This window comes from Suillus subaureus, assembly GCF_016647635.1.
Source record: "Suillus subaureus strain MN1 chromosome Unknown BJ212scaffold_32, whole genome shotgun sequence".
NCBI classification, from domain to species: Eukaryota; Fungi; Basidiomycota; class Agaricomycetes; order Boletales; family Suillaceae; genus Suillus; species Suillus subaureus.
The window spans coordinates 54,944-67,393 of record NW_024538588.1 but is presented as its reverse complement, the minus strand read 5'-3'; the positions used below and the strand labels follow the sequence as shown (position 1 = coordinate 67,393).

Below are 12,450 nucleotides of genomic sequence, written 5' to 3'. Positions count from 1 at the left end.
ACTGCGAACTTTCTGTGTACGTCTACATCACTCAAGATTTCTCGTGGTTCGTGGTCCTGTTTGATGTATTTTAACAGATCAAATTTAATGACTGGAATTAGCAATTGAACTACCAACGACATCTCGATTCAGAAGAGAACGAGAACAGTGAGCACACAATCCATATTTCGCCATATTTCATTCCCATCGACACTTTCTTGAAATGACCCATTCGACTGGTTCCATGTTTTGAACTTGGACAGTTTGGTTCAGACACCAGAGAATAAAATTTACTTACACGTTGGTAAGGATTCCCAGGGCCCACTTCCGCAACCCCGACTGGCATACTCATGCCTGGTGTATCTCCTAATCTCACGATTTGCAGAGCTACACTCACTGCCTCGAATGTCTCAGTCCGGAATACGGACAGCCATTCCTGCACGCGCACCAACCGCAAGACGTGCCGGAAAGCCTGATAGCAGCAACAGCCCATCAATGAATGCGTCCATGTCAGAGAAAAATTACAACTTTGTTATAACGTTAACGGGAGGTGGCTTGAGGATGAGTCACGGAGACACTGGGAGATTGTCTAACCCTTCACAAGTACGAGTAGTCGGTATTAAACTATGAGTGCCTCACCATAGGAAATGGATATATTGAATACTGCCACACACAAAGTGCACGTCTCATTGGCAGATTAGCACTAATGTCGAAGTGGATGTAGTGCACAGAAGGGCCATATGGCAAAGCAGCCATCCGCACTACTGACTTCGACGGATGAGCATATTGAGTTGGATGAGCCCTGAGTCATGCTTCTAACTTGGCCTTGATTACATTGGCGGTGGTTAGTTGGGGTTCCATGGTGTAGAGGGAAGGACTTGAACGCTTGAAGCTTGAAGGATGGATGGTATGACTAGAAGGCGCGAGTCGGCTTGGCTGGCCTGGCTCATGCTAGTATCTAAGTACTCAAGCAGAAGACGAGGTTGAAAACGAATCGAGTGCACAAGAACTTCAGTGAACAATCTAGTCGACAAAAACACGAGAGTATACAAAAACAAGATACTAAGCTGGAGTGCAAGAATATATCAAGGTCATTTTTACAACAGGATGAAAGATCGCAAATCAACAACACCAGATGACAGCAATACGACGTAGAACTAAAAACTACACACCAATATGAATGAAAACCATCCTCTGCTCGAGCGGTACCTTCGTCTTTACAGCGTGTGTAGCACAGTTGAGTGCCCAGGCCGCCTTCGTACAGTCCATGACACCACCCTCCTCCAAATTAAACATATATCTGTAGAAAGCTCCTATACTCTATCGCTGCCCGATCAGCAGCAGCTCTGTCCGTGCTGGCCGCAGCACGCTGAGCATCAGACAGGTGTTTGCTAAGTTGTAAGAACTTCCGAGCTAGTTCGGGAACGATAGACTCGAGATCTTCGAGTGGCGTCCTGAGTCGCGATGCCAGCGACCACTGCTGGCCACGACCCTGCTCCATCAGCTCGACTGCCCGTCGTAGGTTGTCACGACGTATAGCACATGAGGCTGCATCTACAGGAAGTGATTGTGCACCACGAAAAGCGGTTGCAGCCTCCCACCGTGAGATGATCGACGATCGCGTCATCACGTGGCTGTCGAAAAGCTCAAAGCACATTTGGTATGCTTCGAGGGCAGATGCATGTTGATAGACTTCTGCATGAAAAGCCCAGTGGATAGCCTCCTTGATGCATTGTAGAGACCCTGTCCTCTACAGCCATATAATAGGCATATTTTCGCATTTTGGCCTCTGTGCTGATGCCCCCAATAAGTGTGATACATGTGCAGTATTTGCAATGACATGCGCTTTGGCACGCTTCAGACACACTATGAACGTGCTTTTGCACACTTTCACATCCTCGTCGCCAACCATCTGCATGTCCTGTCCTTGTCCTCCAAGGTCCATTGGTGCATGTTCTATCTATTTTTAGTTCAAACACATATCACAGTGCTACATATGGTATGCAATTACTCATTGCCTCACTATTTTTACTTAAGTTACATCACTTACAATATTTACTGCTACCTATTCGCTTCTGAAGCCTGGGAATGTGCTTATGAGGCATTACATGCCTCTGGGTAAATTTTAGTTACTTACTTCCCTACTACTAGTATCCAGAGAGCAGCAGCAGATAGTTGAATGGACTACCATCTTTGTCGATTTTCACACTTGAGCTCAGAAAGGGATCATCTCATCTCCATCATCTCCCACCAATCCAAGAAAAAGATCAGTATTGCTTGCCTTGAGGTCTAGAGCCTAGCCATGAAGCATGCATTTCACACATTGAGTGCACATTTTCGTGTACCTATTGCATCCAGCACACTTTGGCGCCTATCATTGCATTCCATACTCTCATGCTCCACCAGGCCCTCTGTCAAGAGCTAGTTCTTGGCATTTCCCCTCAATTCTTTAGAGGAATCCTTTCTCAGTGGCAATCCCCTTGGGTCAAGTTTGACTCACATCCAGAGGAGCTCTGAAGAGTCCTTATCTTTAGTTTCCCCCCCCATCCAAATTCCTTGCCTTCAGCATTCTGGAAATCCTTGAGTAGGATGTCTTGATGTGGGTCTGAAGTTCTCTATAGTGAGTGACAAATCAGCAGGGTCACAAAGAATCTGGTAACAAGACAAGTAGGCCTCCTGCAGCTGCATGTGGCTGAAATATCTGTCCAGGTGCAGTGAAGACAGAGCCACCAAATGTTATGGTGAACTAGGATGGGCGCAACGACAGATACTCGATAAGAGTAGTGTCTGATGTTGGATCAAACCTTACAAATGTAAGGGTCTTAAGACAAGTCAGAGAGAGTGTCCCTGGCTTGAATATCAGTATCAGACAACTTAGGATTGGGGGTCCTAAGCGAAGGATGTTTCAGGTGAGAACCTAGTAGATTAAAGTGAAGATCTGCTAAGTACATGACTGAGCTTATATAGGCGTAGCTAGCTTTAGGGCCGGTACATATACGTCATCGAGACGAGTCAGAGATAAAGGAAAAGTCACCTAGCGACAGCAGGGGTGATCGTGATGTAATACAATGGAAAAGCAGGCTTGGTCTAGTGATGGTGACGTAATACACGGGAGATAAGAGAAAATGGATAGGGGTGGGTGTGACTGTAACATTACCCCTCGTTTACGAATGAAGTCACTGACTTCAGTCATCCTGGTTAGCCCAGTAAATAGGGTCGTCACTGTAGTCCAAGTCGAGCAACTCATTCTGCTCTTCAGTGATGGGAGTAGGGAGCGACCTAGCTAGGTCAGCGGCATGGTAGATAGCGTCCTGCTCAATTTCCCAACGAGCAAGAGCATCATAGAAACCGATGTCAGTCCATACCAAGGGAATGACCGCTTCTCCTTTCAACTTCTTACAGAAAACCGATAGGTGGCTGGGTGCATACTCCTGGCAGACCTGGCAATAGTACACAGGGCAGTTCTTGTGGCGGTGCCCGGTGACGTGGCAGTTATGACATACAACATTGTTGACTGGTGGCATTTTTACGATCGTGATGGAGGAGGACTGGTTTGGAGGAGAGGGTGATCTGGATTGTTTAAGAGTTGGCTTGGATGGGGAGGCAGACACTGCTCGTTTAGCAGCGAGGCGAGAAGATCTTCATTTAAGTGGGCTTCTTCGCATAGTGCATGTGATGGAGGCAGGAGACGGAGAAGTTGGTATGTCGAGTACAGCAATAGGAGGGATATTGTCATCCTGATGCTCAGCAGTAGTTGTTGCAGGAGCTGGCGGTGGGACAGGAATAGCGGTGTGGGGGGATGGTGGGCGTGCAATTGGGTCGAGGGCAATGCATTTGGTGACGATGTGGATAGCTTCTCTGATGGCTTCTCTGGTATCATCAGGCAGGAGATGGATCGCAGTGTTGCGAATGTGTATATGAAGGTGGCGGAAAATTGTTTTGTGCCGCTCATCATCCAAGAGATTGGCGGTTCGGTCAATGAGACTGGCGTCTCTGATGATCCTAATAATAAGACCACTGGATATTGCCCCTCGTTCTCCCAGGAGGCGATCTATTTCTATAGCGTACTGTTGGGAGGTAATAGTGGACTCAAATAGTGTGCTCGTTTCTACTTGGTCAATGACTGAGAAGTAATCCGTAAGGGTGGAGTCGTCGGTGAGGGTGAGGGTAGAGTCAGAGGTTGGTGGTGATTCTAGTGGTGGTGATGCGTGACGGGCGAGGTTAGCAGTGGTGGTGTTCTGGTAGTCCAAGAGGGTCAATGGGTGGGCGTTTCCTTCAGCAACAGTGTTCATAGCAGCAGTAAGTTCTTCGATACGTAATATGCAAAGACGTAGTTGTTTGAGATGGGACATTGTCGAAAGTCTACAACCAATGGGTCTTTTTATAGGTGGCAAGGATATCGGGAGCATTGCTAAGGTTTTCTTCTGGAACCCATTCGTTGCTGGCAGAGGAGTATCCTTTCCAGGATACAAGATAGCGTCTTCATTTACCTGTTCCTTTGTGTGATAGGATCACATCAATTTCATATTCTTCTTCATTATCAATGATGTCAGGGGGTGGATCGTGGAAGTTCGGCCCGTGAACCTCTGTTTCGTGATAGGACAATAGTTCGGAAGTGTGGAACGTGGGGTGAACTTTCCACTGGGGAGGTAGTTGGAGTGTGAATGTGATGGGGGAGAGGACAGCGATGATCGGAAAGGGACCATATTGTTTGGGCACAAGCTTTCGCAATGGTAATTGCGTGATTAGGTTCTTTCCAGATAACCAAACCTTATCTCCAATCTTCCATGGGTGATACTTGTGCCCATGAGATCGTTCCACCATTCGTTGCATGGCAATGTTATGGCACAAAATTGCCTCCTCTCTAGACTTCTGGAGAGAGCGGAGTCTGTCTTCTGCCGCAGGAACTGTAGAATCAGGGAGTGTGTGGGGGAGGGCTTGTGGTTCATATCCCATCATTAGGAAGAATGGGGATGCGTTGCGAGAGTCATGTTTTCAATGATTATGTACGAATTCTGCCATAGGGAGGTGTTCCACCCAATCTTCAGGGTGATTCTGACAATAGATTCAGAGGTACATTTCGAGTTCTTGGTTTAATCGTTCGGTCTGGCCATTGGTCTGTGGATGATAGGTGGTAGATGCGGCTATTTCATATTTCAAGAGCTTGGCGAGAGCTCGAGAGAATTTAGATACAAATTGCGGTCCGCGATCAGAAATGACTTTCTCATGCAAACCAAGTCGGCGGTAAACATATTTGAAGAATTTCTTGGCAACCCCTTTGGAAGTGATGGTTTTAGTACATGGGATGAGAATTACCCCCTTCATAAGCCCATGGTCTACCACGACCATGACAGAGTCAAAACCGGTGCAGGGGGGGAGGTCGGTGATGAGATCAACGGAGACCTGAGCGAATGGAGCTGCAGCGACAGACGGGATAGGGACAAGGGGGGGGGTCGTCGGGCGAGTATTGGATTTCATTTGCTGGCAGAGGGCGCAACCCTCTATGTATTTACGGACATAGGTGCCCATGGAGGGCCACCAGAAGTCCTGTTTGACTAATTCTTCAGTTTTAAAACGTCTGGGATGACCGGCAGTGGGGTGATCATGACATCGTTCCAGAATAAGGCGCCATCCAGCAGGGCAGATGTAAGCGCGGTCTTTATAGTAGAGGATGTTGTCCTTAATCATCCAATCAGTGAGGGCGGATTTCATAGGGGGAAGGGAGAGGCCATCCAACACGTCTGAAGCAGCGGTGAAGATGGGGTTGGGGTCAGAGGGATCGGGATTGGCAAGGGTGGTCATGAGTTCAATGTCAAGGAGTCGGATGAACATGGAATCGGGGAGAAGCATTTCATTTGCATTATCTTCCGAGGAGTCCAATCCGTGATCAGGGCGGCGGGAGAGAGCGTCGGGCACGACAAGTTTTGTTCTGGTGACGTGGTGGAGTTCTATGTCATAACACGACAAAATCAGTTGCCAACGGGCTTGTCAACGGGTTAACTTCTGAGCTGTCCTGAAATATAATAGATTCTTATGATCTGTGAAGACGACAACGGGATGGGGATTTCCTTCCAGGTAATGACGCCATTCTGTAAGGGCGTGGATAACTGCAAGAAGCTCGCGATCAAAAATTTGGTAGTTCCGTTCCGTGGGATTCAGAGTCTGTGATAGGTATCCGCATGGGTGATAAACACCATTGTCATCGGTTTGGAGTAATATGGCACCCGTAGTGACGAGGGATGCGTCAGTTGCTACAGTGAACTGTCTTGCAGGATCGGGGTTTCGGAGGACTGGTTGCTTCAAAAAGCATTCCTTCAGAGTGGAAAAGGCCGTCATGCATTGTTCTGACCAAAGGAATTTGACGTCTTTTTTGGTGAGGTCGATTAAGGGCCTTGTGATGTCCGAGTAATGGGAGATGAAATTACGATAGAAATTGCAGAACCCCAAAAATGATTGGACTTCTTTCACGGTTGTGGGGATGGGCCAATCCCAAATACCATTGGTTTTGGCATCGTCCATTGCTACGCATCCGGGACGGATTATCATTCCGAGGTATTCCACCTCCTGAGCATCAAACATGCATTTTTCCGGTTTAAGGAAGAGCTTCTCTTGCCGAATTCTTTCTAGGATGTGTCGAGTACATTCATGATGGGAGTCGAGTTCTTTCGAAAAGATCAGAATATCGTCCATATAAATGACGAGCCATCCCTCATTGATTTCTTGTTGAAATGTCCTGTTCATATACGCTTGGAAAGTGGCGGGGGAGTTGCAGAGTCCAAAGAACATGACATTTGGTTCGAAAAGACCAAGTTCTGTGGTAAAGGCGGCTTTCCATCAATCTTCCGGGTGGATACGGATATTGTTATATCCCGAATGAACATCCATCTTGGTGAAATATTTGGCACCATGTAACCGAGCAACTAGGGAAAGCAGTAATGGGAGTGGGTAGGCATTCTTGACCGTCCATTCATTAATGTATTGATAGTCTTGACAGGGGCGGAGATCTCCACTTTTCTTTCCGACAAAGAAGAAACCGCTTGCCTGCGGTGACTTCAATTCAGAAATGAACCCCTTCTTCATGTTTTCATCAATGAAGGCTTTGACTGCTGTACGTTCCACTTCTGACAATGGGTACACCTTGGATGTTTTGGGGATGAAACCAGGTTTAGTTTCAATTCGATGGTTGATACCAGGTCATTCGGGTGGTAATTGATTCAGACCGTCCTTTGCAAAGATGTCAGCGAAATCATGAGGGTAAGAAGGGACGAGTTCCTCAAATGATTTCTTCTTCTGCTCAAGCCCGGTGGCTAGTGCAAACTGTTGTGCCTTGTTACTGGTTTTGATATATTCAGTTGGCCGTGACAGAGGTGTAACCATAGGTCGTAGTTCCGTGATACTGGTGCCGTCCTTGGTTAAAGGAGTGTCCAACAAGATGTTGGTGATTACCCGGAGCTCAGCGGCATCGACGGGATATTCGACCAGGAATTTGTCATCTTCTAGATGGTAGGTGGAGATCTTGCACACCGGTGGTGCATAGTCTGTTGTCCATACATCCTCTTTTGTGTTGAAAGAATCATCATCGTCATCGGGGATGGGGTCAAGGTTTGGGAGAGTCGGAGGCGCTTCCTCATCTTCTATTTCTTCTATAGTTGCACGTGGCATCGCTTTCTCAGATAGCGTTTGTGGGACCGATTTCATGGGAGGTGCCTTTGGCAGCACTACAACCGGTATCGGGTCTATTTCTTGGGTCGTTTTATGAAAGAGAGGAGGAAGTCCATTCTTCTTTTGTTCATCATCAACTTCTTCTTCAATCTGATCACTTTTCTCTGTTCTGGGGAGTTCCAGGGTTCCCGCTTTCCATCGGATCAGCGGGTCCATGGCGCACAGCCAAGGGATCCCTAACAAGATCTGGTCACGTCAGCCAAGCTGCATGATATTGAACTTTCCAATCATGGATCGTTCATCTATTTTGACAATGAGGACGCAATATCGGGTAATAGTGCCTCCTTTCGCATAGCTCCCATCCGCAGTGGTAACACAGAATGGTTTCGATAGCTTGTGGGTGTGAATTCCATGAATTTTGACAAATTCTTCAGAGATGAAGGTTCCAGTGGTGCTGGAGTCAACAATGGCTGTTGTTTTGACAGTTTTCAGACGGGTTTTGGAGATAAGAGAAATGGGAACGCAAAGTTCTTTTCTGATTCCAATACTTTGTACAAGTCTGATAGGTACATCAGAAGATACTGATGTCGATCCAGTCTTCCACATTACAAATCCTCAGTGAGACGGCGGATCATTGTATCTTCCCCTTCTTCTTGGTCGCTGTCGCTTATGTCTTCTCGGCGGACAGGGACTTTCTTCTTCTGCGGGCACGCCTTGGTCATATGCCCTTTCTGGTGACACATGAAGCATAATCCTTTCTTCATATGGTCACTTCTTTCAGCTTCTGTGAGCCGATCTATCTCCATGGCATTTGGATCATGCCTATCAATGGTTGGTCTGGGTACATAGCGTTGCCCAGTTGGTCTGGTAGTGCGCTGATTCTGTCGAAATGCAACTCCTCTCTGATAGTTGCTATCAAGCCTGGTAGCTGCGGCAATATACTTGTCGAAATCGGTAGGGATAGTTTCCATTTGAAAGATGGAATTGACGATTCCTTTCTTTAATCCATCGTTGAAGAAGGATATCAAGATGGCGTCCTGTTTTACAGAGGCCTGCATGGCAAGGGTCTTAAAACTGGAGATGTAGGAGATGAGGTCGCCCATTTGTTTCAGAGTTCAAAGTTTATTCATAGCGGTGGCAATGGCGTCGGCTGGTATGAAAGCTTCCTTGAACTTTGTTTCAAAGTTTGCGAAAGTTCTGTAGGACTTGGAGGAGGAGTCATCGACTTTGGTGTAGAAGGTAAGTGCCCAACCCATAGCACTATCTTCGGTCATGTACACGAGGGCGGTGATGACCTTCTTTTCATTGGTGTTATAGATTGTAGCGTTAAGTGCAAAATACGCCTTAATCGCATACAACCATCATAGAGCCTGCTGAGGGCTTCCGTTATAAGTGGAAGGAGCTCCGGCTTTCAATTCTGGGGTGACGGTGGACATCCTGAGTGTTTGGTCAAGTGATGTTTCTGTTTCAGGGGAACGTCTTTCAGTTCTCTCTCTGAGTTCTTTCTGGGGCTAGTAACCTCTCGGATAGAGAGGGTCGATGAGGGACTTTAATCTTTTGTTACGGCGAACTAGGATGGGCGCAATGACAGATACTCGATAAGAGTAGCGTCTGACATTGGATCAAACCTTACAAATGTAAGGGTCTTAAGACAAGTCAGAGAGTGTGTCCCTGGCTTGAATATCAGTATCAGACAACTTAGGATTGGGGGTCCTAAGCGAAGGATGTTTCAGGTGAGAACCTAGTAGATTAAAGTGAAGATCTGCTAAGTACATGACTGAGCTTATATAGGCGTAGCTAGCTTTAGGGCCAGTACATATACATCATCAAGACAAGTCAGAGATAAGGAACATACATCATCGAGACGAGTCAGAGATAAAGGAAAAGTCACCTAGCGACGGCAGGGGCAATCGTGATGTAATACAATGGAAAAGCAGGCTTGGTCTAGTGATGGTGACGTAAGGCACAGTCATGATGTAATACACAGGAGATAAGAGAAAATGGATAGGGGTGGGCATGACTGTAACACCAAAGATTCTTAGCAAAGAGTAATGGCCTCTTCAACATCTTCATTCTCCTGAGTGTGCATGAAACAAGAGCAGAGCGCCGAGCTCAAATTGAGAAGAATCGCCATGCTCCCTGGATTGCCAAGCCGCCTTAACCGAAGGCATTCGCGATACCGATCAATAGCCTCGTCGAGATCCTTGCTGACATGCAATTTGTTATATCTGGTGCTGAGCGCGAGGGCAAGGTTGTTAAGCGTGGTGTTATGAGTTGGATGCCCAGGTGGGCGCAACGTCAGTGCCTCGTGATAGAGGCTGACAGCTCGAGTGATGTCATCAATGCTACCGCGTTAGTTGAAACGGGTGACAAGGGTGCCCCCTAGGTTGTCCAATGAAAAATTACGAGTTCTGTGCCCAACAGGGCGCAGGCGCAGCGCTTCTTCGTACAAAAAGATGGCCTCATCGAGGTCATTAGGTTTGCCTTGGTGATCAAAGCGAGAATCGAGTGAGAAGGCCAAGTTGTTCAGGTAGTAATCACGGTCAGAATGCCCCTCGGGGCACAGAGACAAGGCTTCACGACCGAATTGTATGCTCATGTCAAGATCATCGATGTTGCCGTACTGGTCAAAGCGTGCTTCAACTGCTTGTGCAAGCTCATCGAAGACTCTGGGGCGGAGTTGATGACCTGGAGGACACAGCTCGAGGATAACTCTTCGAAGGTGGATGCCTTCATCAGATGCATCTTTTGGAAGTTGGTCACATCTGTTGATCACATAATCGACACCATTTTGCCCTGCCACGATGCTACGAAGATAGGTCCCCTCTGGACAGAGAGGTAGTAGCTCATGATACAGTTGGGCGGATTCGCGGATGTCGGCAGCAGTACGTTTCTTCTTGCGGCGCCAAGTCAGAGCTTTGGTGAGATTATATAGAGATATGGGATGATCAAGATGGCACTGCGGACGCAATGCAAGGGCATCGCGGAAGAGGGAGGTGGTGGTATCAATGTCTTCAAGATCATTTTGAATATAGCCTACAAGGCGGGCCCACGCGAGGTTGGTGAGAGCTGCTGCGCGATCCGGATGGCTAACAGGACACTGGTCCAGAACTAACTGAAAATGCTCTACAGCATCGTTCAGGTGAGAGACCGCCTTTCCCGTCACATATTTGGCAAATTGCGCGTGGCCCGCATCTGTGTCTCGAGTAACTTCGCAGTTTACAACGGGCTGCAGTCGGAGTTCTGTCAGCCACAGCTAACGGGACAGAGTCCAGCATTACTCATATCGGACAGTGCGCCGTTTTGATTGTCGTAAGCATGTACAACGGTGGCCTTTAGCGTAAGGGAAGGGTGGATGCCGTGCACGGATGGGAAGGATATATCTACGAGACGTTAGTATATGCGCATGAACGATGAACGAGTCACTCACCGAATGGCTCATCTCCATGATCGAGTAGCTCATCCCACGATGTTTGAAGTTCCCGATGACCTCTCCACTGCCTAGCATTCGATCGGCCTCATAAGACGCCCTAATTTCTATTGATAACGCAGGTGATACATGGGATGACCTATAAACCGATGATAAGTTCTCGCGTTGCGCCTGGAAGTTACTAAAGACTTTACAGAGTCACAATATCCCCCCACACTACAGATCTGTCGGATGATAGAACTTTGATGGCCGATTTCCAGCATCTTCTCGAGTCGACGTTGATAGACACATAAATGCCAGAGGAAATGCGCTCAGAAGGGACTCGAAGATCATTTCCGTTGATGACTGTAGATAGAATGTGAGGATCAAGAAACAGATACGAAGGTAATATTGAGGAACTCACTTTCAAATCTAATATATCGGGTTTCTGAGTTACCAGGCATGATGGTGTGATGGAACAAAATGATGAGGATTGAGGATTGGCTGAGTGGTAGGCTAAGTGGCGGACAGAATGTACGGGAGGGGAGGACGGGTGAGGATATGGGGACTGTGGATGGAGTTTGGCTGAGAGGGAGAGTTGAGGGTTCAGATCATGCTACACGTGTATTACTCATAAGTATTAGTCTCAAATGTCCAAGGTTTGAGTTGGTTGCAAAGTGCCGGCAAGTCTGTCAGGCCCGCCGCATGATGTCAACGCATCAACGTTTCGAATTTCAACATCCATCCCGCCTAGGCCTGCCTGTAGCTGGTGCATCAAGATCTTTACCTCGATCCCTGCGAGTTTCTTAAAACTAACCCGCCCGCCAACACCACTGTGATTCTCCACGGCTGCTACGTCCTCCCTCCAGGTGACTAGAATCGCGACGGCAAGCTGACAAGGACATCAGGAATCATGGGATCGGCGTGACAGTGGTTGATATAGATGGCGGGATGTGCGACGGTGGCTGATGTAGATGGCAGGCCCGTAGTGGCGATGATAAACAGACCTTTGACCGCCTGGAGTTTTCCGACCAAGCATCCCCAGACATATCATCTCATCCCTCAGACATTTCCAAGACATGTCCGACAGACTTCATACAGATTGGCCATTTCCTACATGTCCTTCGTGTGTCCGGATGCTTTGGTGTTCCTTGAATCTCTAGTGTCGAGACCATGTTTAGCATGGTCAGACCTTTAAATGAGGGTGACTGCAAACATGTGAAAGGTGAATCGAAATTTACTTCTTCCAGGCGGAGTCGCTAATATGGAGGAATGACTATCTTCCTTCGATGGGTCTGACTCTGAGAGACTATACGCGAAGTTCAGATTCCGTACAGCTGCCAGGATATCGGAACGTGTTTTGATACTAATTTCACTTTCGAGCTACTCTTTTGCAGGGG

General features: G+C 47.5%; 2 protein-coding genes across 2 annotated transcripts; both read right to left on the bottom strand.

Annotated features, from left to right (window-relative positions):
* Window positions 1–957: 957 nt before the first annotated feature.
* BJ212DRAFT_1579416 (uncharacterized protein) lies at window positions 958–1,924 on the bottom strand (the record flags this gene model as incomplete). Its single annotated transcript, XM_041342248.1, has 2 exons — window positions 958–1,729; window positions 1,799–1,924. The coding sequence occupies 2 exons, from the start codon at window positions 1,922–1,924 to the stop codon at window positions 1,268–1,270; spliced, it is 588 nt and encodes a 195-aa protein (XP_041189451.1). The 3' UTR covers window positions 958–1,267.
* Window positions 1,925–9,679: 7,755 nt separating this feature from the next.
* On the bottom strand, window positions 9,680–11,514 carry BJ212DRAFT_1484125 (uncharacterized protein; the record flags this gene model as incomplete). Its single annotated transcript, XM_041340739.1, has 6 exons — window positions 9,680–9,986; window positions 10,092–10,870; window positions 10,903–11,024; window positions 11,068–11,210; window positions 11,266–11,416; window positions 11,475–11,514. The coding sequence occupies 6 exons, from the start codon at window positions 11,512–11,514 to the stop codon at window positions 9,680–9,682; spliced, it is 1,542 nt and encodes a 513-aa protein (XP_041189450.1).
* Between the last annotated feature and the right edge of the window lie 936 nt (window positions 11,515–12,450).